A 23,588-nucleotide genomic window follows, 5' to 3' on the forward strand; every position below is an offset into this window, starting at 1 on the left:
CTAATCACAACTAATTGGCTTTATATTCATTTAAGATAGAGCTAAAAAATGGCCTTTAAGGCCGGGCCATACATGGAGCGAATTTCTTTCCTGCAACCAACCTGGCAGAAGATGGTGATGATCGCTAGCGGCTATAGCAATCGCTTGCGATAATCGTAAGTGAATCAGCCTGCCCATTTACGGTTCAAATCTCAGCTGGTTCCTGGTGTACCAGACAAGATTTGAACCGTGTATGGCCAATTGCAGTTTTTTTTTTTGCCGTAGCCATGACAGAAGGTGAAGCATAGCAGCAACTACAGGATCCCGGCTTTAGAACAGAGATATGTATTTTGGAGTTGTGCTGGGCCATCTTGATGATGACAGCCTCAATGGGAACTAGCATGCCTAAAATCTTTTCTCCTTTAAACTATGAAGTGTTTGTGTTGCCACATTACGAATATCTTTTAAACATTTTAGTATGTGATCCTCTGTATTGTTCTTAGTCCTAGTTGTTCACTGGTTAGCTTCTCTTTTTTTTCTGACAGCTAATATTGTAAAGAGTGAGCAACCTACTTTTTTATTTTTATTTTTTTTTTCTTTTCTTACTTTCTTTCTTTCTTGCTTAAGACAGTGTTTTTTATTACGATCTCATTAAACTGTACTGTTTGGCTTATTCAGTAATCTGCTCTAAGAGAAACGTGTAGTAATTCATTGCAGCCACTCAGAATGAAATCTAATTTCAACTGTCTTTGCATTTGGCACTTTCTTGTACCATTTTAAATAAGCCTAGATATATAAAATATTCTATTTCAATTTGATGTAGTTACTTACCATAATTGCTACTGTCACCTTCTGATCTTGCATTGTTGCTGGAGCAGAGACGACACATGACCAGTAGATCAGGAGTCCTGACTGTTTTTTTTTTCTCTAAATGGCATATAGACTTGACAAGGTGCAATCAGGAGCATGCAGTGGGTAGGGCCAGACTCGTTATACTAAAACCTGACATGACGTAGGTAATGCTTGTTAGAATGTCTTTATTCCCATAGGATCCGTATAAGGCACTTGTATAATGTTCAGTGTAGGAATGCTGTATTTGATTTACTTCCTGACATGTAAACTCATTTTTCTCCTCTTTGAGATATGACTGATATGACTTCCTATAGAACATGACTCGCATTTGAAAAAACACTTTGTATTAAGACATGTGGGTGGGACTGGATAGATGTATAGAGAATAAGGATCTTGCTAGATTATTGGCGCATTGACAAATAATTTTTTTTCTAATTCTAGATCTCAGACCACTGCCTGATGTAGCCATGACGGGAAACTGCACACGGGAATGTACAGAATATGGACACTCTGACACTTGCTGGATGCCTGGCCAGCCATCACCCAACCGCAGGCCCAAGAATGCCCTCAAGCTCTCCACTTTTGTGCCTTACCAAGACAAGGGGAGTCAAGAGCAAATTGGCAATGGCAACCCCAGAATTCCAGAGGACCGCATCGGAGGCAACAATAACAGCACCACCAAAATGGCTAACATTCAGCTGTTACCGACTTACAGTGCCTTTACCAGTAACAGCCATGAGTCGTCATGTACGGACTCCCCTTTGGAGGAAATCCCACTAACCCAAACGGCTGATTTCCAGCACGCCACCACTCCTTCATCTCAATCTGCCAAGCGGGAGATATATCTGTGAGGTTCACTTGACCTTTTTTTTTTTTTTTTTCTCCTGGCATGGATTAAAGTCAAAAGGACCAAGGGACGAATTTGGGAGATAGACCTAAACCAAGCTAACATTTAAATGAAGGATAAAAAATTAAAGGTGGACAAAGGACAACACAGTGCTTTATGGTCCATGCAACTGCTTCTGGGCTTGCGCCTACATTAATTTCTAGTGTTTTATTTTTGTTTGTTTTTTCCTTTTCAGGTTTATTTTATTATACCTATGTAAAGTTTCAAACCACCCTCTACATAGACAATTCATTGTCATACAGGTCAGAACTGGATTTGAAGAGGGGTGGGGGGAGTTTTTTTTAAGGTATAGTTTTTATATATGTAAAAAGGGAGCTTGCGTTTTGGTTTCTCATGCTCAAAGAGGGAAACCTCAAAGCAAAGGAGGACTTTATAAGCCATTCTGGTTCTGGTTTCAGTTTGAAAAAGTCTAAAAAAGTTTCTTGGTGCTCTTCTGGTACGTAGGTTTGAATGTCCTCATTATTAAGAAAAAGCCGCTTCTTTGTGATAACTGAAGTGGGTGAAGGCTTCTGATTTTCCGCTGTGCTATTTAAACCTAGTTCTGAGTCCTTGCAGTTTTTCTATGCGTTTGTGGGTAGAGGAAATTTTTTACATCTGACATTAGGCTTTGTAACCAATTTCTCCACTAGGAAGAAAAACACAAGGTCATGCTATTATCTAAATTCCAAGCTTTCTTGAAGATCCCACTCCAATGCGCACGCCTCTGGACTCCAAATTCTTTTTAAATATCTGGTACCAAGTCCTTTTTCATTTTACATTTGGAATACATTTTACCGGAAATATTTTTGATATTTATTCTGAGGCTTAAAGCCCACTGTTTTTTTCTTTATTGGCCTAAAATATACTTCTTAAACACGGCATGCAGACTTCAAAGTTGACATTTTTATTTTTCTTTATAACTAAGCGGTTTCCTGGTATATAGGTGGTAACTGCTGTTTTAGGGTCCAATTGCTATCAACAGTGCTTATTTAGATAAAGAAGGTACATGCATCTGGTGTTTGTTGAATGGTGTCCACGTGTCTGTTTTTGAAGCCAACAAATAACTTATATAACGCCGTTATTTAAAATTCACAATAATTTTATGCACATTTTGTTTTTCATTTGATTTATTGCATGCTAACTTTTAAGTAAGGACTGCTCACATTTGAGCCTAATTTGGTTGAGGATAGCCAAGTGCCAGAGGATGCTCCCTCAGGTGTGTAATACAAGATGGCCTGGTCAAAGTAGTTCTGTGAATCTTAAAAAGGGCCGTCAACCAATAGGAGGAGGGGGATAACATATGCCAAAGGTGCCAACTGAATGAGTATAGATGTTTTGCAATGGAAGCCTGAAGGGGACCAAACTGTATTCTATCTGCATATCTAACTTATCAATACAGGGTAAGCTGCGACTGACCTTTTCATGTAGACTTCTGTAAATACGATCCCTTTGAATGATGATTAAGTCTGCCTGATTTCAGCTTTTAATGTTGCAAATACCCTTTATTATTATTTATTTGTTCTGCACTCTCCAAAGTGGTCGAAAGAAGATTTGGCACTTTGGCAATGAGAGCCTGTATATTTTTTAAAAATATTTTTCTTTTTTTGTTGGAGGCATTACATCCTGTTCTCATCTACTGGAGAAAGGAAAGCTTGTCTCTGGAGTAGAAAGGTTACGTTCCCCTATGTGTATTCCTGTCAAATGATGATACATACTAATTTGCACATAATTGGCCTAGATTTGCTAAGTGAAAGTTGCTATTTTTTAATGTGACTCTTCACCTGTGAATTGCACCACAGTCTTCACAGAAAATGATTTAACAAGTTTGTTTCATACGGTTTTTAGCTAAAAATACATTCGCACATTTGCTGGGGGATAAAAAAGAGCAAACATCACTTAAGCCAGATCTAGATCAAATGTCAGGGGTTTTAACCTACGAATTGAAACTGGCTGTCTTGATACTCGTATGCCAGCTGCCAGAGTCATATTTTTTTGGGGGGCGGGTGGGGGGGGGGGGAGATTTGGAATTCATTTTTGTACCATTTTATAACATTGTGTGCATGTGGAAAAAGTAACAATTGTTTTGCATTTGAGACTACTTACATTTTAAAGGACCTTCACTCCGTTGTTATCCACAAGGTACTGTTTACACTGATCAGTTTTACAATGTGTGCTGGCTCTGTGTTCATGGTTTTTTCAGCCATTGAAAAAATATAATTTTTCTAAACACATTATGGAGGCCTATATCCTGTTAAAATATAATACTGTACTCATTTAAGTCATGTTGAATGAGGAAGATGAGCCTCTTTAAATTGTGTACCATTGGCTATCAACATTTTTTTTATTTACACGTATTGGGTTGTTTTTGATGTTTTATTCATGTACACGTCTTTAAAAGTTTTGCACTAGAGCTGTATAGATTTTTACAAGGTTGTTTACGGCCATACCGACTTATTAAGAAGACAGTGGTGTACTAAGTAACCAATATTAACCAGACAAGTCTCAGTTTAGAACAATGAAAGGTGGCTGCTGATTGGTTGGGTTTTATATTTGGGCTACTGCATTTTAAGACTTCACCCTTTAATCAGCTTATGTACTACAATAGTGTAATTGTCTGCAGTTACACAGTGTCGAGGATCTATTTTTCTGAAGTTAAAACATGCATTTAAATGGTTGCTTAATGTTGTGTTCTCTGTAAACACCCCCCAGATTTTACCATGGTTGACATCAAACTTGAAAGTATTTATTAGGAAGGTATATTTGTCTCCCAAAGCTCCAAGTCTGACTCTTGCTTTTAGTTTTCAACTAACCAGCACTGGAGGATTAAAAGTTGGAATGTGATTGGTTCCCTTCAGACTCTTTATACTAGAGGCCTATTGTGTTTTAAGGCATATTTGGAAATAATATACTGATCTCATTTAAACCTTTAACAACTATGTACTGTTCATCTAGAATTCCATAGATAAATACAGAATTATTTAACCTTCTTAGAGATTAATTTAGCACCCCATCCTATTTTTCCCCCTCCCCTCTTACCTGTATAGCCGGGTTATTCGCCAAAAGAAAATCTCCTGAGCCTAGCGATCCAGTGGTGTCCCCTAGGAATCAGCCTCTTCATTGCAAACACATGGTCCCCACCTCCTTTGTCTTCTGATGTCACTGGGGGGGGGGGGGGTCTGCTGTGTCTTCTGGGTTGTTCAGCCAACCCATGATGACATACGTGTGTTAGGGAGGTGACTGCAAAAAGCCCAAATAGGCAGCTGGCTCCCCTGATAACAGTTTGGTGCATGCATCGTAGAGTACCCTTCAACCTCCTGGAACCCCTGATGTGGGTATCCCAGGAGGTTGAAAAACACAGTACATGTTAGGACAGACATAGTATCTATTCCGTTAGAGGGGGAGAGAATAAATTTCCTCTTTAAAGTTCAAGTACCCTTTGTCCACAGATAGGCAACCATTTTGTGGGTTGTATTCATAAGCATTACTAGTGAAAATGCCTAAATAATTTACAGACTGAATACAACCAGGTATTTGTCAGAATGCAGTTTAGCCAGGTTCACCACATGAAGGTTTTTTTGTTCATTAAAACCTACCAAATTGATGGGAAATGTGGATTTAGGATACAAGTAACCAAAAAAACTTTAAGATCTGAATGCTGTGCTGAAGGAAAGGAGATGCCAACTTTGGTGTCATAGGCCAACAATTAATTAACCTTAAACCTTTCACTTTATAGCAGAATCCCAGCTATTGTCAGTTGTGATGTTCTCTTTATTTTTATGTTAAAAGAAAGGGAGCTTGGTACTGCCATAAAATCTAGGCTAGACAATACATAGTTTGAGCTTCAGGTCCTACATTCTGGATTTGGGTTCTTTAGGCTGTCAGTACATAGTAGTAGTACTTAGTTGCTCCACATAACATTGCCAATCACATCTTTCAACATCTTGAAACAGCAAAACTTTCATGTCCTAGAAAAAAATTAGCATTAAAAAAATACACGCTTACAAGGCTGTAGTACAGAAAAACGTGGTGCTTTCACAAGGCAGGAGCCTAAATTGGAATTTGCGACAGCCTCTATATCTGACATCCTGCTTTTTCCACCCAACACAGCCAATTATAGAAATATATTGGAATCAAAATAGTGCGATTGCGATAGAGATCTTTGTAGCCATGTCCAAGTTTTTGTGCACCCTGGTATATTAAAACGACTCAGGCATATCCTCGGTTTTGGGTCTCGAACGATCCTCAAATCATGTGCTTCCTCATCCTTATGCTGCACAGGTTTAAATCTCTGCTGCTCTTTAACACATACTGCCTGTTATAAATATAATTTCTCATAAATGCACTGTCAGTTTGGGGCCTTTGCCCCTATGTTATGAAGATCTTCCTATCTTGTTTCTGTTTGTTGAGAGTCGGGCTGGAAGATGGTGGCACACACCATTCCAAGCTAGTAAGTGATGGGTGCGTGTGTTGGAGCCAAATGTTGCTGCAGCATGCTGAATTATGAGAATGACACCTTAAACACTAACACAAAGCTCTGTCTTGGTGAATTGTTAATTATCCACTGCTGTCTTTCATTCACTTCCCATCTTTCCTCGCATTTTCTTGCCCCAGTGTTTCCTGCGTTAGACAGTAGGGCCCTTCAGCTCATCTTGCACATATAATTGTTGCTGCATTTTTAATAGGGGTGAAAATGTTGTTTGCCGTTTTTAAAAAAAATCAATTTTTCCTGCAGTTATTCTTGACTTTAAAGTGTGATCGATTAGAATATTTGGACATCTTGTCACTGGCACCATAAGATACTTGGACTCCTCAGGCTTTTGACAGGTACAGAGCTCAGGCTGTGACAGGTACATAGTGTAAAAACAAACTGTGCTTCGTCAAATAAGTAGCGATAGGACACATGTAATTGGCTTCCTTTCAGGATCGAGCCTTGTTTGCAGGACATGCAGAGCATGATGGGAGATTTTTGTCTGGTCCTGTAACACTGCCATTCTCAATGCTAAACTGATTTTTTTTTTTTCCATATTGTAAGAGTTCATAATATTTTTCTGATGCTTCAGATATAGAACTGTCTATTATAAGGGAATGACTTTTTATATATAATACTGATATTGTCATTTGAACTATGAATAGAGGTCTTGCTTCTGCATGTCGGGCTTAGTAAATGATTTAGGGTCTGGCTCAGAACAAACAATCTTGGGATTAATTGCAGGGTCCTTTTCTGCTGTGGTATCCTTAATCACCCATCATGACACAGACATGATGCTCGAAAGATGAAGGCTATTGAAGCATAGTGTTCTGTGGCTGATGGTGAAACACCATGTGATTTTTTATTTTATTCATGTTCCCCAGTAATGCTACCCACCAAAAATGCAGACAATGGAGTTGGTGTGGTCTTAAAGGAGCAGTATGGATTTAACAAAAAACAAAACATTTATACACATCTAGGTGAATGCAGCCTCAATCCGATGCTACATTGATCCCCACCGGCTCTACACTGAGAACTGAGTAATCAAACACCACTGATCACTGAGTTCTCCACCTCTGCTTTAAACAGAGAGCCATGGATCTCTGCTCAGCCCCTCGAGTGCTCACTGGAGAGCTGAGCTATTGAGGAGCTGGCTCAAGCTCTCACTGGAGAGCTGAGCTATGGAGGGGCTGGCTCAAGCTCTCACTGGAGAGCTGAGCTAAGGAGGGGCTGGCCCAAACTTCTCACTGGAGCGCTGAGCTATGGAGGGGCTGGCTCAAGCTCTCACTAGATTCGCTCAGAGATGTAAGCGGACAGCAGTCTAAAGAAGTGCAGAATGAACTGCTCTCCTGTGACCTACAGGAGAATTTTAGCCAAAATAACTTTGGCTATACTTCTCCTTTTAAGGTATTTTTTTGGATGGGGCAGTCCTTAAAAAGTTTTACATTTTGCAAAATTGGGTGCAAAGATAATATTTTATATCCAATAGGAAATCAACATTCAGGACCTGTACTGTGCTAAATATATTTCTCTTGGTTGCTCGGGTTTCCCTACTTAGAATTGCCAAAACTATTTGACAGTTTTTTTGGGTGTCATTACTACTTATGGAAATAGTTGAAAACAAGTACACATAGAAGAGTGCTTTGACAATTTCCTGATAAGATTGTCATGCAGTTAACATGTTTGGTAGGTTTAATCTGTCCAATAAATTGAGGCTTTTTGATACATATATGTTGATTTTTGAATGTTAAAAGAAAAGGAAAAAAGATCGGTGCCAACATTCACAACCTTAAATGGAAAAAGCATGTTTAAAATTCATTTGAACGGATCAGTGATTATCCACCAAGAACAGCCAACGGTCCATTCGATACAGACTTCCAGGCAGATACTGTATATTAAACTCATTAATATTTCACTTCTGATTGTGGGAAGAGAACAGGAAATCGTACACAGTTAGTTAAACTTGGAGGCCAAATTTAGGGAGCACAAAAATTCACACTTTCAAGCTTTGCTTTGCAAATTTTATGTTACAAAATTGGGGCATTAATAAAATGGGTTGAAAACGTGGCGGTTTCTGTACTTTACTAAAGGTATGCTTTATACAATTTACCTCGAAAATTAACAAAATTTTGACTAGTCAATAAGAATTAAAAGTTGCTTTAGCTAAAATACACACCATTTGGAATTAAACACAAAGTGCAGAAATTGCCTGTTTTTCTGGCTGTAATAAATGTAGCCTACTGTCATAAGATGTACACTGATCACAGCACAAGGATCCATGCTTTGTCTTGTGACAACCTTGTTCTTTGCAACATGTAATGAAATTGGTTCAAAAAATTGTTGTAAATCCTACATAAAACATGATTTTACATTTGAAGTCTGCACTATGTTATCATGACTTGTTTTCATAATTTTTTGTTTTTTTGGACAAATACCAAAGGTACGAAAATTGAAGTGATGGTAAATTGGGCCAAAGTGGCTACAGAAGGCAGAGTAGTCTGATGCAGAATGCAGAGTGTTTTACAAAAATCCACAAAACACAAATGTATAAAAGGAAAAAATAAATAAAAAGCCTGTTTTTTAGATTTTAGTGTTGATTCTCTTTGCCCCTAATCTATTGAGGTGTTGACAATGTTAGGTGTTCACCGTGTATCCAACAATGGAAAGGGGCTAACACAAAAATTTAATTTACTTGCTTGTGATGCTGCCTTGTTTTGTACAGTTTTATGTACATGAAAGTGTTGCTTTTTAATATATAAACCTTTAAAGAAATATATATAAAAATTCCCAAACAAAACAAAAAAAAAAACTTGATTGAAATTACTATGGCAAAGTATGTAACTATTTTTAAAATGGGTAAATTCATATGTATAATCAGAAGCTTATCGTCACATTTTTCTCAGTTTATAAATATTTGATGTATTTTATTTTCCCCAAGTGACTCAAACCTTGACCTTTCTCTCTGGGAAGTTTTTCTATCTTCTCGTCCAGTTTTAATTTCATAATTTTTATTTCTACATTTTATTTTGTCCATTTTTTTTTTTTTTTAATTCCCTGCCCTGCTTTTATTTCACTTTCCCTGTGAACACATTTTCTTTGTTTTCTTTAGATTGTTCCCTGTGTTTTTTTTTTTTTTTTATTGTTTCAGCATGGCAAGAATAAAACAAAATGTGGTCTGTCTATTACCGTTTTTACTTTTCAGATACATGAAAATATTTCTGTTCTGTTTGCGGAGCTGTCAAATAAAGAATTCCATTGTAATTATACTTCAAAAAGCCTCCTATTGACTTGTGCTATGTGTCAATTTGTTTTATAAAAAAACTAGCTGATCTATATGCCTGTTGAACAGAAAAAAAGTGTATTCAAGAATGTGCACCGATTTTATTGGGAAAAGCAACAATAGAAAACTTGCCTACCTAACAATTGGTTAGCCATTGGTAATGGAAATTAAATCTATAATACAGAAAGTTTGTATTTTCACAAGACTGTTTGCATGAGATGAGCTTTACTAAAAGAAAGAATGACGCTATGGGGGTTATTTACGAAAGGAAAATCCACTTTGCACTAAAAGTTTAAAGTGCACTTGGAAGTGCAGTCACTGTAAATCCGAGGGGGACATGCAAGGAAAATAAAAAACAGCATTTTAGCTTGCACATGATTGGATAATAAAATCAGCAGAGCTTCCCATCATTTCAGATCTACCCCTCAGATTTACAGTGACTGCATTTTCAAGTGCACTTGTAATGCAAAGTGGATTTGCCTTTCGTAAATAACCCCCATATCTACATCACAAGTCTTTACATACCATTCCTGTGAAAGGCTAACTGGTGACTGAAAATATCTACAGTATATTATTATTATACAGGATTTATATAGCGCCAACAGTTTGTGCAGCGCTTTGTAACATGGGGGCAGACAGTACAGTTACAATACAAATCAATACAGGGAGGGATCAGAGGGCCCTGCTCCTTAGCGCTTACAATCTATATGTGACACTACCATCTGTAGTGAGCAATAAAACTTGGAGTGCATGCATCCAGCAATGGGTTCAGATGTTTCAACTCATGAACACTAAACACTACATTTTAATCTCATATGTTTTTTGGAAAGTTTTATTCTGCTGAATATTGTGAACTGGTCCTAAGGAGTTCATCTTTACTGGAAATCAGCTGAGACATTAAATTGTTCAATAGAACAAGATGTTCCATGCACCTTTCCCACACTGCATTCAAAATGCACCACCTTTGCGAACTGCTGCAGGTTTCAGTACATTAACGACACCCCAAACACAGATCACAAAGGCAATGTGTTTGTGGACACCAGATTACATGAGACTACAGTACTATTCAATTTGGTGAGGCACGTTTTTCAAAACTTGTGCATGTGCTACTTTTTGTGCATTCCAGTGCCATTTGCAGCCCATTTAAATAAAAAGGCTGCCAACTTGAACTGCAGGTGAACATGCAGGAATCGCACAAGAATGTGGGCGCCTATGCGGTTCTAGTGAGAGCCAGCCCTTCAGCAATGTTGGAAAGTGGATTAGCACTACAGAACACCTTACCCTGTGCTATGGAGAAGGGGAGTTGTTCTGCAGGCTTAACACTTTTATATAACACTGAGAAAACATGACTTCACTAGATTTGGGTAATACATATAGAAGAGCAAAGTGCAGATGTGGTCTCCTGCTCTTCTGTTGTCCAATCAACAACCTGGAGAAACCACCTGCATTCCATAACTATAACAGAAATACAGGTGCATCTCAAAAAATTTGAATGTCATCAAAAAGTTTATTTCAGCAATTACATTAAAAAAGTTAAACTCGTATATAGATTCATTACACACAGAGTGATATATTTCAAGCACTTCTTTCTTTTGATTATGGCTTACAGCTGGTGAAAACCCAAAATGCATGCAAAGGCAGGGTACCAATCTAGAAAGCAGTGAGCAGGACTAAGTGTGGCCAGGTGCTGACTGACAATCTATGAGCTTTTCAATCAGCAGTAACGATGACGACCCCTGAAACATCTTTCTTTTACTACTATTGAGGGACACAGAGATATAGTAATCCATAGATGTGTTTTTTTTAAATGCAGCTGCTTTCAGGAGGTGGACACTGGCACCATAAAAAATGTTGAAGGCGTGCCCACAACAATCCCGCCACTAATAGCCGTGCCTCAGCTTTTTGCTAATGTCCTAGACAAATGCTTTTTCCTCAGCTCTGGAGGGGAAAAACCTACACTTTGCTGTTTTTCTCTAACAATAACATTCTTGGTGCTAAGTTGGTGGTTTTTTCTAGTCAATCAGGATTTTTATTAGGGTGCTTGATGTGGTTTTTAAACCGTAGGTATCCAGGTTGGCTAATCCTTGGCATAGCCTTGGAGGCCATAGCCTAAACAAGCTGGACAGCATATTGGGGGTTTCCAGACTTTTTCACTTTATCATTAAGGCCCTGGGGCCCAACCTGCAGCCCTTTGGTATATAATGTGCAGCCTTTGGACCTCAGCAATCTGTAGTGGGAACATCGATTAGGGTAATGGCATTGGTCTCTACTAACCTCAAGTAACTTGTTTGCAGTTTCATATTGTTTTCTTTCCAAAATTGTAGCATGTCCATACTTTCTGACCCTCATTTCCTCTATTCGGTCTGCAGTTTCTGACAGCCTTCTCAAGCATTATATTTATTGAACATCAAATTCGGCCCTTTTGTGATGTCAGGGGCTGCATTTAAGGGCCCCTTTTTCCCATTAGTTGACAACCACTGCATTAAGGTCTAGATATGTCTCCCTCTATTGGTGGTACCTATCTGGTTCTGGAATATCAGATTCATTATTGGCACTTTTCCTTTAAGTAACAATTTTCATATTGTTCTCCCATTGTTTTCACTGGTCCTTCAACCCATTATTCCCACCCCTCTGTATCTTGGTTCTCCATACTGTTTGCTCACAAAACTAAAGCACAATCTTTAGGGAAGTTATATTGGTTGGGCTCTCAATGCCTTTACTGTTGCAAGTGCCCATCTCCTATAGGCAGAAGTATAAAACCCACATTTCCATGATTTACCCTTTTGCCCCTGTGTAAGTAAAAAAATATTAAAAGCCATCAGTTACAAATACTGCAGCTGCTGACTTTTAATATATGGACACCTACCTGTCAAGGGAGACCACGATGTCGGCAGTCGAAGCCGATCTGTCCTTCAGCCCTCAGCTGCTGCCGCTGCCGCCATCCTCGGTAAGGGAATCGGGAAGTGAAGCTGTGCGGCTTCACTTCCTGGTTCCCTACTGCGTATGCGCGAGTCGCTCTGCGCATCCTCACTGGTCCCTGCAAGTGGTGTAGGTCACCACAAACGGCGCAGTGATCTATGCCAGGAAGTGGGAGCAAATACCTGTATTAAAAAGGTATCTGCTCCCTCCTCCCCCCTGAAAGGTGCCAAATGTGACACCAGAGGGGGGGAGGATTCCACAAAGTGTAAGTTCCATTTTTGGGTGGAACTCCACTTTAAGTGCTGCTCTGCACCTTTTTTTTTTTTTTTTTCTAATTGGGAGCCATAGTTCTGCTTTAACTCCAACTTAGGCAGATGTCAAGTCCCTGTGCATGGCACTTCTGGATTACAGGAGATGCTCAGATACACTTTGGTTATTTGAGTATCATCAATGGCATTTGCAGCCAACATAGAGAATGTGTACACTGGTAGTACTGTTTTGTTTTTTTGTCCCATGAGCTCGCTTGTGTCACCCAGCATGGGCTGCAGGTGAGAGAGTGTCCCTATAATAGCTGGTAAAGCCCTAAAGCTGTGATGTCACCCATAGGCTTCAATGGCCCATCCATTGTCAGTGCTCCCTCCTCTCCCTGCAGCTGCGCTGCCTGACACAGGAGAGTTAGATCATATGATCGGACCGGAGCGGGCTGAAAATTAGGTAAGTAAATGAACCTTTTATACAGTTGCCATAGGTGTTAGGAGGGGGAATGTTACATTTTTGAGACTAATCGGCTGTAAGATGGAAATATACTTTAATATATCTGTTAAGTATGCATAAAATTTGGACCCCATACACACCATTAGATTTTCTGCAGATTTTTGTCTTCAGATTTAGGAAAACCATATAATATGAGGTCAAACCTTAAGAGTTTCCATTTGTATGCAATCAGGCAGGCCTAGCACTACATGGTTTTTGTAAATCTGAAGACAAAAATCAGTAGAAAATCTAATAGTGTGTATGGGATCTAAGTGTCAACAATGTGATTGTCGTATTCTCTGTAGAGCAGGTTTGATCTTGCTTTAAGTCAAACTTGTACTTTGCCCACCATAAGTTATCCATGCTTACGTTTCCCACACTCTCCCATCTCCCCATATAAGCACTAATGTAAATTTTCCTCCTACACGTGGCTATGCACACTTTTCCAAATGATTGGTATAAATTTTTTTTCAAGACTTTTCTTCTGTTGCTAGGTTTCATTTTTATAACCTCACTCAGCATGTGCAGAGATACCGATTAACTAATTTAACAAATTTAAGCCTTTAGTAAACGATGTCAGAAAGTTTATTTACCAGCACATACAACAAAACCCCAGTCTGTCAGCTACAGATAGGTAGCATGTAACTCCACTATTTGTTTCCTTGATTAGCTGCATCCTAAACATTCTCTTGAAAAGGTCATAGTCATCCTGCATAGACATAAGACAACATAATTGATCTGTTTAACGGGTTAAATAAAGGTGGTCGATGGCTGGTTTTAACAATAGATGCTTGTAAGCAATTAGTTGACAATGAGGTATCAAAATAACCTCTTACAGTACGGAACATTGGCTAGAATATACTAAACATTGCCTGCTCAGCGTTGGGGGTTAAAATGTCTACCTAAACTTAGAGCTTCCTCCATGACCTTAGGAGCAGTGAGAGAGGAGACATTTTCTTTGAAATGAGTGGAAAGTACATTTCTAGCTCATAGAATATTTACAGGGAGCCTTTTAGATCCAAAGGTAATGTCAATCATCTGTTCTTCTTGGTAAATTAATCGACATTCCAGATTTCAAATAAAAAGTCAATACGTATTTGGTGAAGATGGATTTTATTCATTCTCTACAGCAACATTTGTTTTTTAAGCTGTCAGATTAGGACTACTTAGAGTCTTAGACTAATCAGTGAGCTGTGCCCGTGTTTAAAATTATTATCCAAATAAAATGGAATTCTGCATCTGCTTTGAATAGTGGCATGATGGACTCCTACCTCCAGAACCACATCATAATTGGCACCATGACATTCACCAAGCTATTGCTTGGTGAGCCTAAATATTTTTTCAGATGTATATATTCATAGAATGTTCCTTGCTACATGTCTAGACACTCTTCTAATCAAAGTGATAGACACAAGAAAAGCAACCTTGCAGAAAAGGAGAGATGTCCCAAAAAGGTTCAAATGGTGGCCTCTGCTGGACTGACAACACCATATTGAGTTCCCACAGAGACAGCGGAGCGTGCATTGGTGGTACAATGTGAGCAAAAATTGAAAAATCTTTCTGCAATGAGAATAACTGGTTTGTGTTCTCTATCAGAAGAAGCAGGACTTTCAAAGTGGGGCGATGCATAAATCAGGCTGAATTGATTTCAGGAAGTGATTAGGCCAATGGTCCACTTCTCCTATCATCAGGACCCACTAACAGGACATATTTTAAGTATTACCTTGGGGAGATGCAGACTAGAATACTCTAATCACTGAGCAGCAAATGTGATGTATTTCAGTTATTTTGCAAACCTGGCCTGTTAGTGGGTCCTGAGGACAAGAGGTAGAACCAATGGACTAGGACATCCACTCTGAAGGCTGGGACACAAACCTGTCCAGTTTGTGATAGAGTCTGGATCCCAGTAGATCTATGTCCCCAACCCCCCTTCAGATACAAAGTGAGTAAAATACCTGCTTGTGTCTTAGGAGATTTGCTTACCAGTTTATCGCCAAATGTAGGTAGTGCTGATGAGGCAGAAAAATGTGAATGTGGGGGGTAAACATCCATGTTTTCAATCGCAATTTGCCCCCCCCCCCCCCCCCCCCCAATGGAGACAAGTAGCCAATAACCACACAAGTTCTCTATGGAAATTTTCAGGATACAGAAATTTGTTCAAGTGCTTTAGATTCAGAAAGGGCCACGCTTCGCTGTTGGGCTTGGGTATCATGAAAAGGTTGGAATATGATTTCTTTGGAGCACAACTGGCCCAGTGCAGTACAAAAGACTGCTTATTTGTTGGATGTAGTAGGTATATCTGAGAGCAGGAAGTGTGGAGCAAGCCACAAAACTCCAGCTTATATCCTTTGGAAACGATGTTTAGACATCAAAGAGTGCTTGGATCGTCTCAGCTGCAAAGGCCACCAGACATTACCCTGAAAGGCTTCCAAAAGTATGCTTTCTGGTTAGATCTCAAGTTTTGAAAAGAACCATTCTTGGTTCCAGATGAGGATGTGTTTTTTTTCTGAAGACTTCTACTTTAGAGATAAGTGTCGCCCCCCCCCCCCCCATAATCCTCTGGATAGAGTTATCCAAGGTAGTTGCCAAAGAGGAATTCACCAGTGCATATATTGAGCGGTTTCTGGCAAGAGTGCTCTGCTGACCAGCATTTTACCCCAAGCACTCACCTTATCTGAAACCAACATAATTCCCAGGCAAGAGAGTTAAGCAGCAGAATATCCCAACGCATCCACACAGAAGCATAATGCTCCTGGAAAAAAACTCCAAGTGCTGTCTAGCTGAAGACCCTGACTTAAGGGCCCCAGGTTCCTTAGACATGCACTTTGCCCGTACTAACAAAAGCAGGCAAACTCTGATGGGTACAATAGCAGGGTTGCACTTGCCAAGAAAACAAAAAAAAGTATGCAGGGTACTTAATCACTGGTACACTAACCACTGGAACTGTAAGTCGTATTATTTAAATAAGACACTGCTCCATTGCCAGGACTGCCAACATTTTTGCAGAAGTTGTCCTGCAACAGATATTGTTGCATGAACCACTTCGGTATGAGAATGCATAAAGGATTCAGCTGGTTTGGAAATTTTCCAAGGCTCTAACTCTGTCACCTTAGGCCTAGAGGTTTCAGGCAGTGACTGCTTCAGATTCTTACAGACCACCTCTGTGAAGAAGTTCTACATGATATTTGGAGTTTGGGAAATGTTTGAGATGGAAGTTTGCTCTGAGGGCGGCACTCTGGCCTCAGAGGTGTCCGATTCCCCAAACCCTTCCTCCTACTTTTCCAACCATAGAATGGATGGGATAGAGAACTCACAAGGCAGCTCCTATAGTGAAGGAGACCTTGACCATTTACAGTTGTCCCCTTGTGTTGTGGTGACTGTTTACAGTTGCCCTGCTGTAATACCTTACAGACACCTGCACCAGCACAGTTAAGAAAGCTTAAGAAAATCCCCCCTTGGATACAAATATTCCTGAGGAAGGACTCCCTGAAGGATTAATTGAAAAAACCAGACATTGATTCAGGACTAGAGGTGATCTGTTTCCCTCCAGATTCCTATCCCCCCCCCCCCAAGTCATGTTCACTATGTCCCCTGTGCCCACCAGGGAATAATACCTGCAGGACCAGATTAAAGGATGGGGTGGGGTAGCCTACCAGTATCCTACCACCTGGAGGCCCACGGTTGCAATATAGCCTGTGCTGTCTTCTGTCCTGTGTGGTCAGTGTCCCAGTCAGGGTAGGGCAGGATATGGTCCAATTTGGCCACACCTGCGCAGTAAAGTGGCTGGCCATGTGTGCACAGGAGGCAATGGGTTACATCTATGCATTGTACCCTCTAGCACCACAGGCTGGGTGGTGAGAGCATGCCCAGTATCCTAGATACCCAGAGACTGGTCAGAGATAGCATAGGCCCAGAAAGCCTAGTACAGTGCAGAATTGTGGCACCCTCTGGTTGCTGTGTGCAGCTCCCAGACAGAACAGGGAAGTTTGGCCGCCTCACAGCCTGAGGGGGGGAACCCAGTGGGACCCCACATTTTAGGGGCAACATCTGGAAGTGAGCTCAATCTTTACCTCTCCATGGTGCAAGTAGCAGCTTACAAGCCATTCCCATTCTTCTTCCAGTTTTCTGGATATAAACAGTCCAGGAACAAAAATAACTTAAATTGGGAGTGATCTGGATAACTGCACCTGCTTGTTGCTCTTCAGAACTGAGGCTTAGCAGCAGGATGCATTTGTAAGAAAATTTGGCATATTAAAGGAAAAAATTCAGCAGGGAGACAGGTCAACACTAACGAAAAACCAGGCAATGAGAGGGGGAGGGGTCGTGCAGGATTAACTCAAGCTCTTTACCAGTGTTCAATCACCTGGAGGTAGAGCATAACCCAATGGTCTAAGAATTAACTCCCCTGTGTCCTGTAACAAGCCATGAATACAAGGCTTCCACTGATTGGCTGAGGTAGAGACCGTGATATTGCCCCCAACCACCTCAGCTAATCAAAGGAACCCTTTTATTCATTCATAAAAATATAAGCCTTCTTATGAATGGCTGAGCAGTTCCCAGCATGACACAACTTTATTCTGGCCATCAACGGGAAGTCCTTGTACTACTGCCAGTACAAAGCGCTGTATACAGCTGATGCTATATACAGTTTATACAGCTCTGACAGCTACCACATTTATCAGTAAAGGAAATGTATATTGACTAAACAAAGAAGGCATGTTTATTCTTACTTGATTCTTGGTTTGATCTTAGATTTATTTCAGATCTGTTCAGTAACCCAGTATGAAACAACTCCTGCACGCTGCCTTTGTGCTGGAGTTTCCAGTAATAGACCAGTCACTGCTTCTCTCTCCTTGTGCAGGGTGACTGGTCTTGTACCTGCCACCACTGTGGCAGACTGTAGTGGGTGGAGCTACTGGGTCCCTCCCATAGCTCTGCTGTCTGCCCAGGCAGTGATGATATCACCAATACTTTTACAAGGTGATATCTGGATTTGCAAAGGCATTTGGTGCAAAGTGTATTTATATCCTTGCATGTTTAACCACTTGCCCTGTAGAACATTTACCCCACTTCCTGACCAGGCCATTTTTTGTGATACAGCACTGTGTTACTTTAACTACTTAGCAACCGGCCCATAGCCGAATGATGGCTACAGGGCGGTTGCTTAACTCTGGGAGGGTGTACTATGATGTCGTCCCAGAATTCATGTCATGACGCCGGTTCCTCTCTCCTGTCTGTGTACTGATCGGTACAGTGTGAGAGGAGAGAGGGAGAGAGCGGGTGGCAGCAGCGCTGTGGGCTGGATCTGTAGTGCCCACAGCGCTGCTCTGTGACAAATTGCAGTCATATCCATCCATCCAGACTCAGCCATCCCTCCATGTTCAGCAATACCCTGTGATACTCTACAATACCCGTCAATACCATGCAATACCCAGCCATACTCGGCGATGCCCAGCCACGTTCGGCCATACTCGGCCTCTGTATGTGGCCAGGCTGTGAAAGTCTCACACACGTGGTATCGTACTCAGGAGGAGTAGGAGAATCTATTTTGGGGTGTCATTTTTGGTATGTACATGCTATGTGTTAGAAATATTGTATAAATGGACAACTTTGTGTTAAAAAAAAAAATGCATTTTAACCACTTCATATGACGTCCTTGACTTTGTGCGGGGATATCTGAATGATGCCTGCAGCTACAGGCATCATTCAGATATCAGCTTTTTCAGCCAGTGTTTCCCTACACCATAAGAATGATCATAACAGCTGTTCCACTGCTTGCTCGTTCTTACAGGAGGCGAGAGGGGACAACCCGCCGCCCTCCAGTGCTTCTACCGACTCACCACTACGATCGAAGCCAGGATTGTTTTTTTTTTTTTAGGCTTTCCAGCCTAGAGGTGAGTTGTGGGGTCTTATTTACCCCATATCTCACTGTAAAGAGGACCTGTCATGCCATATTCCTATTACAACTGTTTACAGTTCTTTTAATAGGCATAAAAGTGATTGACACTTTTTTTTCCCAAAAATAATTTTTTTTAACTAAAATAAAGTAAAATTAACAATAAAAAAAATGTAATTTTTAAAGCGCCCCTATCCCCGTGTGCTTGCATGCAGAAGCGAACGCATATGTAAGTCCCGCCCACATATGAAAACGGTGTTCAAACCACACATGTGAGGTATCGCTGCGAATGTTAGAGCAAGAACAATAATTTTGGCCCTAGACCTCCTCTGTAACTCAAAACATGTAACCAGTAAAACATTTTAAAGCGTCGCCTATAGGGATTTTTAAGTAGCGAAGCTTGGCACCATTCCACGACCGTGTGCAATTTTGAAGGGTGACATGTTAGGTATCTATTTACTCGGCGTAACTTCATCTTTCACATTATGTAAAAACATTGGGCTAACTTTACTGTTTTGTTTTTTGTAAAGCACAAAACTGTTTTTTTTCCCCAAAAAAGTGTTACAAATATTGAAGCGCAAGTACCATGCGAGATAAAAAGCAACGACCGCCATTGTATTCTCTAGGGTCTTTGCAAAAAAAAACATATATAATGTTTTGGGGTTCTATGTGATTTTCTAGCAAATAAATGATGATTTTTACATGTAGAGAGAGAAATGTCAGAATTGGCCTGGGTGCTCCAGATCGCCTGATGGTGTTCCCTGCAAGTTGGGCCTCTGTATGTGGCCACTCTGTAAAAAAAAAGTCTCACAAATGTGGTATTGCCATACTCGGGAGTAATAGCAGAATGTGTTTTGGGTTGTAATTTGTGTTATACATATGCTGTGTGTGAGAAATAACCTGCAAACATGACAATTTTGTGAAAAAATAAAAAAATCTTGATTTTGCAAAGAATTGTGGGAAAAATGGCAACTTAAAAAAACTCACCATGCCTCTTACTAAATACCTTGGAATGTCTTCTTTCCAAAAAGGGGTCATTTGGGGGGTATTTGTACTTTTCTGGCATGTTAGGGTCTCAAGAAATGAGATAGGCCATCAGATATTGGCACCATAGCTTGTGGACTCTATAAGTTTCACAATGACCAAATAATATCCACCAATTTGTACTTATTTTTACCAAAGATATGTAGAAGTATACATTTTGGCTAAAATGTATCAAGAAAAATTACTAATTTGCTAAATTTTATAACAGAAACCAAGTAAAAAGAAAATTTTTTACCGAATTTTCAGTCTTTTTCTTTTATGGAGCAAAAAAATAAAGAAAAACCCAGCGGTGATTAAATACCACCAAAAGAAAGCTCTATTTGTGTGAAAGAAAGGACAACAATTTCATATAGGTACAGTGTTGTATAACTGAGTAATTGTCATTCAAAATGTGAGAACACTAAAAGCTAAACATTGGTCTGGTTATTAAGGGGGTTTAAGTGCCCAGTGATCAAGTGGTTATCTAAAAATTGCGTGGCAGTGCAATGCTGTACCAAAATACAATTGATGTCCGTTTTTTGGTGGTATTTGCATTTTAATTTTTTTTTTTTAAATAAAACAAACAATATTTTTTACTTTCTCCAATAAAACCTATCCAATAAAAAAACGTAAAAAAAAATGATTTAGGTTTAGGTTTGAAGCCATTTATTATCACATCGTTTTGGATCCTTTTTAAATCGTAATGATAACAGAAATCACCCAAATGACCCTGATCAAATGTTTACATACCCTGGATGTTTGGCCTTGGTCCAGACACAGAAGCTGGCACACACAGGTAAAAATGGCAATTAAAGGTTAATTTACCACATGTGTGGCTTTTAAAATCACAATAAGTATCTGTGTATAAATAGTCAATGAGTTTGTTAGCTCTCACATTGATACACTAAGCAGGGTAGACACTGAGCCATGAGGAGGCAGAAAAGAACTGTCAAAACACCTGCGTAACAAGGTAATGAAACTTTACAAAGATGGAAGAGAATATAAAAAGATATCCAAAGCCTTGAATATGCCAGTCAATATTGTTCAATCACTTAATAAGAAGTGGACATTTTGGGGATCTCTTGATACCAAGCCAAGGTCAGGTATATCAAGAAAGATTTCAGGGTATGTAAACTTTTGGCCCATTTGGGTGATTTCTGTTATCGTGATTTAAAAAGGATCCAAAACACTATGTGATAATGAGTGGCTTCATGTGATTGCTATCCTTAAATTAAAGACAGTTTTTTCTTGGCATATATTATTTTCAATAATAATAATGCCAAAATTTCACAATTTCTCCCAGGGTGTGCAAACATTTGAGCATGACTGTGTGTGTGTCTGTGTGTATATACAGTATCTCACAAAAGTGAGAAAATATGACTGATCATGCAAAAAAAAAAAAGTCTTTTATTTAAGGATAGCAATCACATCAAGCCACTTATTATCACATAGTGTTTTGGATCCTTTTTAAATACAAGTACATGCCTCACATTTTTTTAAATATTTTATTATATCTTTTTATGTGACAACACTGAAGAAATGACACTTTGCTACAATGTAAAGTAGTGAGTGTAGAGCTTGTGTAACAGTGTAATGCTGTCCCCTCAAAATAACTCAACACACAGCCATTAATGTCTAAACCACTGGCAACAAAAGTAAGTACATCCCTAATTGAAAAATGTCCAAATTGTGCCCAAAGTGTCAATACTTTGTGTGGCCACCATTATTTTCCAACATTGCCTTAACCCTCTTGGGCATGGAGTTCACCAGAGTCCTCTTCCACTCCTCCATGACGACATCATGGAGCTGATGGATGTTAGAGATCTTGCGCTCCTCAACCTTCCGTTTGAGGATGCCCCATAGATGCTCAATAGGGTTTAGGTCTGCAGACATTCTTGGCCAGTCCATCACCTTTACCCTCAGTTTCTTTAGCAAGGCAGTTGTCCTCTTGGAGGTGTGTTTAGGGTTGTTATCATGTTGGAATACTGCCCTGTGGCCTAGTCTCAGAAGGGAGGGGATCATGCTCTTCTTCAGTATGTCACAGTACACGTTGGCATTCATGGTTTTCTCAATGAACTGCAGCTCCCCAGTGTCAGCAGCACTCATGCAGCCCCAGACCATGACACTCCCACCACCATGCTTGACTGTAGGCAAGACACACTTGTCTTTGTACTCCTCACCTGGTTGCGGCCGCACACGCTTGACACCATCTGAACCACATACATTTATCTTGGTCTCATCAGACCACAGGACATGGTTCCAGTAATCCATGTCCTTATTCTGCTTGTCTTCAGCAAACTATTTACGGGCTTTCTTGTCCATAATCCTTAGAAGAAGCTTCCTTCTGGGATGACAGCCATGCAGACCAATTTGATTCAGTGTGCGGCGTATGGTCTGAGCACTGACAAGCTGACCCCCCCACCCCTTCAACCTCTGCAACACTGCTGGCAGCCCTCAAACGTCTATTTCCCAAATACAACCTCTGGATACGATGCTGAGCACGTGCACTCAACTTCTTTGGTCGACCATGGCGAAGTCTGTTCTGAGTGGAACCTGTCCTGTTAAACCACTGTATGGTCTTGGCCACCGTGCTGCAGCTCAGTTTCAGGGTTTTGGCAAGGCCTAGGCCAGTGATGGCGAACCTTGGCACCCCAGATGTTTTTGAACTACATTTCCCATTAACATTCCCACTACATTGCAGAGTGCTAGAGCATCATGGGAAATGTAGTTCCAAAACATCTGGGGTGCCAAGGTTCGCCATCACTGGCCTAGGCCATATTTATGCAGAGCAGGGGTAGGCAACCTTAAAGAGGTGGAGATCCACCTGAACAACATGGGAGAAGTCAAAGATCACCAGGCGCAGTGTTGCTTCCTCACACCTGATTTAAAACTCTTAAGTGCCATACTATTTTATCGAAATTGCAGGCATTGCACACCAATCATGGATTTAAACCAGGTGGTAAGGAGGAAACATAGCGCCTCCTTGTCATCTGTCAAACACACTTTTCAGAGGAGCAGCAGTGCCTTGTGCTCTTGTACATGAACCCTTAGGGTTCGTTCACATGTAAAGTTGAGGGGTGGTAAAATCATGCGGTTAAGTCAAAGTTTTACCGCCCCCTATCTCTACCCACTTTAGCTGCTGGGGCAGCAGCCAAAGGTGCACACATGCAGCAGCAGGAATTAAGCCCATTTTGTGGGTGCCACCGCCTGCCGATTACAACCTATTCAAGTAAATAGGGCCGTTCTGCAAGTGCCTCGCAATTCCATGCTTCTGTCGTGTCCAGATGGTTAAAACAGGTAGTAAGAAAGCAACACAACCTTACCTGCTTTAACCCCTTGTTTGCTGTACTGTGCAGGGCATATTTATGTGATCCTGTTCAGTGTGGTCACCCTATAGTAGTAAATCTGTGTCTATAGTTCAGCTTTATGACTTCTTGTCTTGAAGTGGTTACTGCCCCTGTATTTTTTTTTTTTCAAACGTTTTCACTAGTCTTCAAATCTGACATCCTGATTCTTGTCTCTATTAGGGCAC

The 23,588-nt window shown here is 40.3% G+C and overlaps 1 protein-coding gene across 5 annotated transcripts in view; it reads left to right on the forward strand.

Moving 5' to 3' along the window:
* The window catches only part of PCDH1 (protocadherin 1), a 287,578-nt gene extending 278,118 nt beyond the window's left edge, over window positions 1-9,460 (forward strand). For 3 of the 5 annotated variants that reach the window (XM_077474262.1, XM_077474263.1, XM_077474264.1), the window contains exon 5: window positions 1,273-9,460. In XM_077474262.1, the coding sequence (XP_077330388.1) occupies window positions 1,273-1,682 (410 nt within the window). In that variant the 3' untranslated portion in view covers window positions 1,683-9,460. The remainder of the gene's footprint in view (window positions 1-1,272) is intronic. The other 2 variants (XM_077474266.1, XM_077474265.1) reach the window with 2 other exon arrangements.
* The last annotated feature ends 14,128 nt before the right edge of the window (window positions 9,461-23,588 follow it).

The sequence above is a fragment of the Lithobates pipiens genome, unplaced genomic scaffold (assembly GCF_037356315.1).
Source record: "Lithobates pipiens isolate NorthernLeopardFrog02 unplaced genomic scaffold, aLitPip1_a1.2 Scaffold_8, whole genome shotgun sequence".
NCBI lineage: Eukaryota > Metazoa > Chordata > Amphibia > Anura > Ranidae > Lithobates > Lithobates pipiens.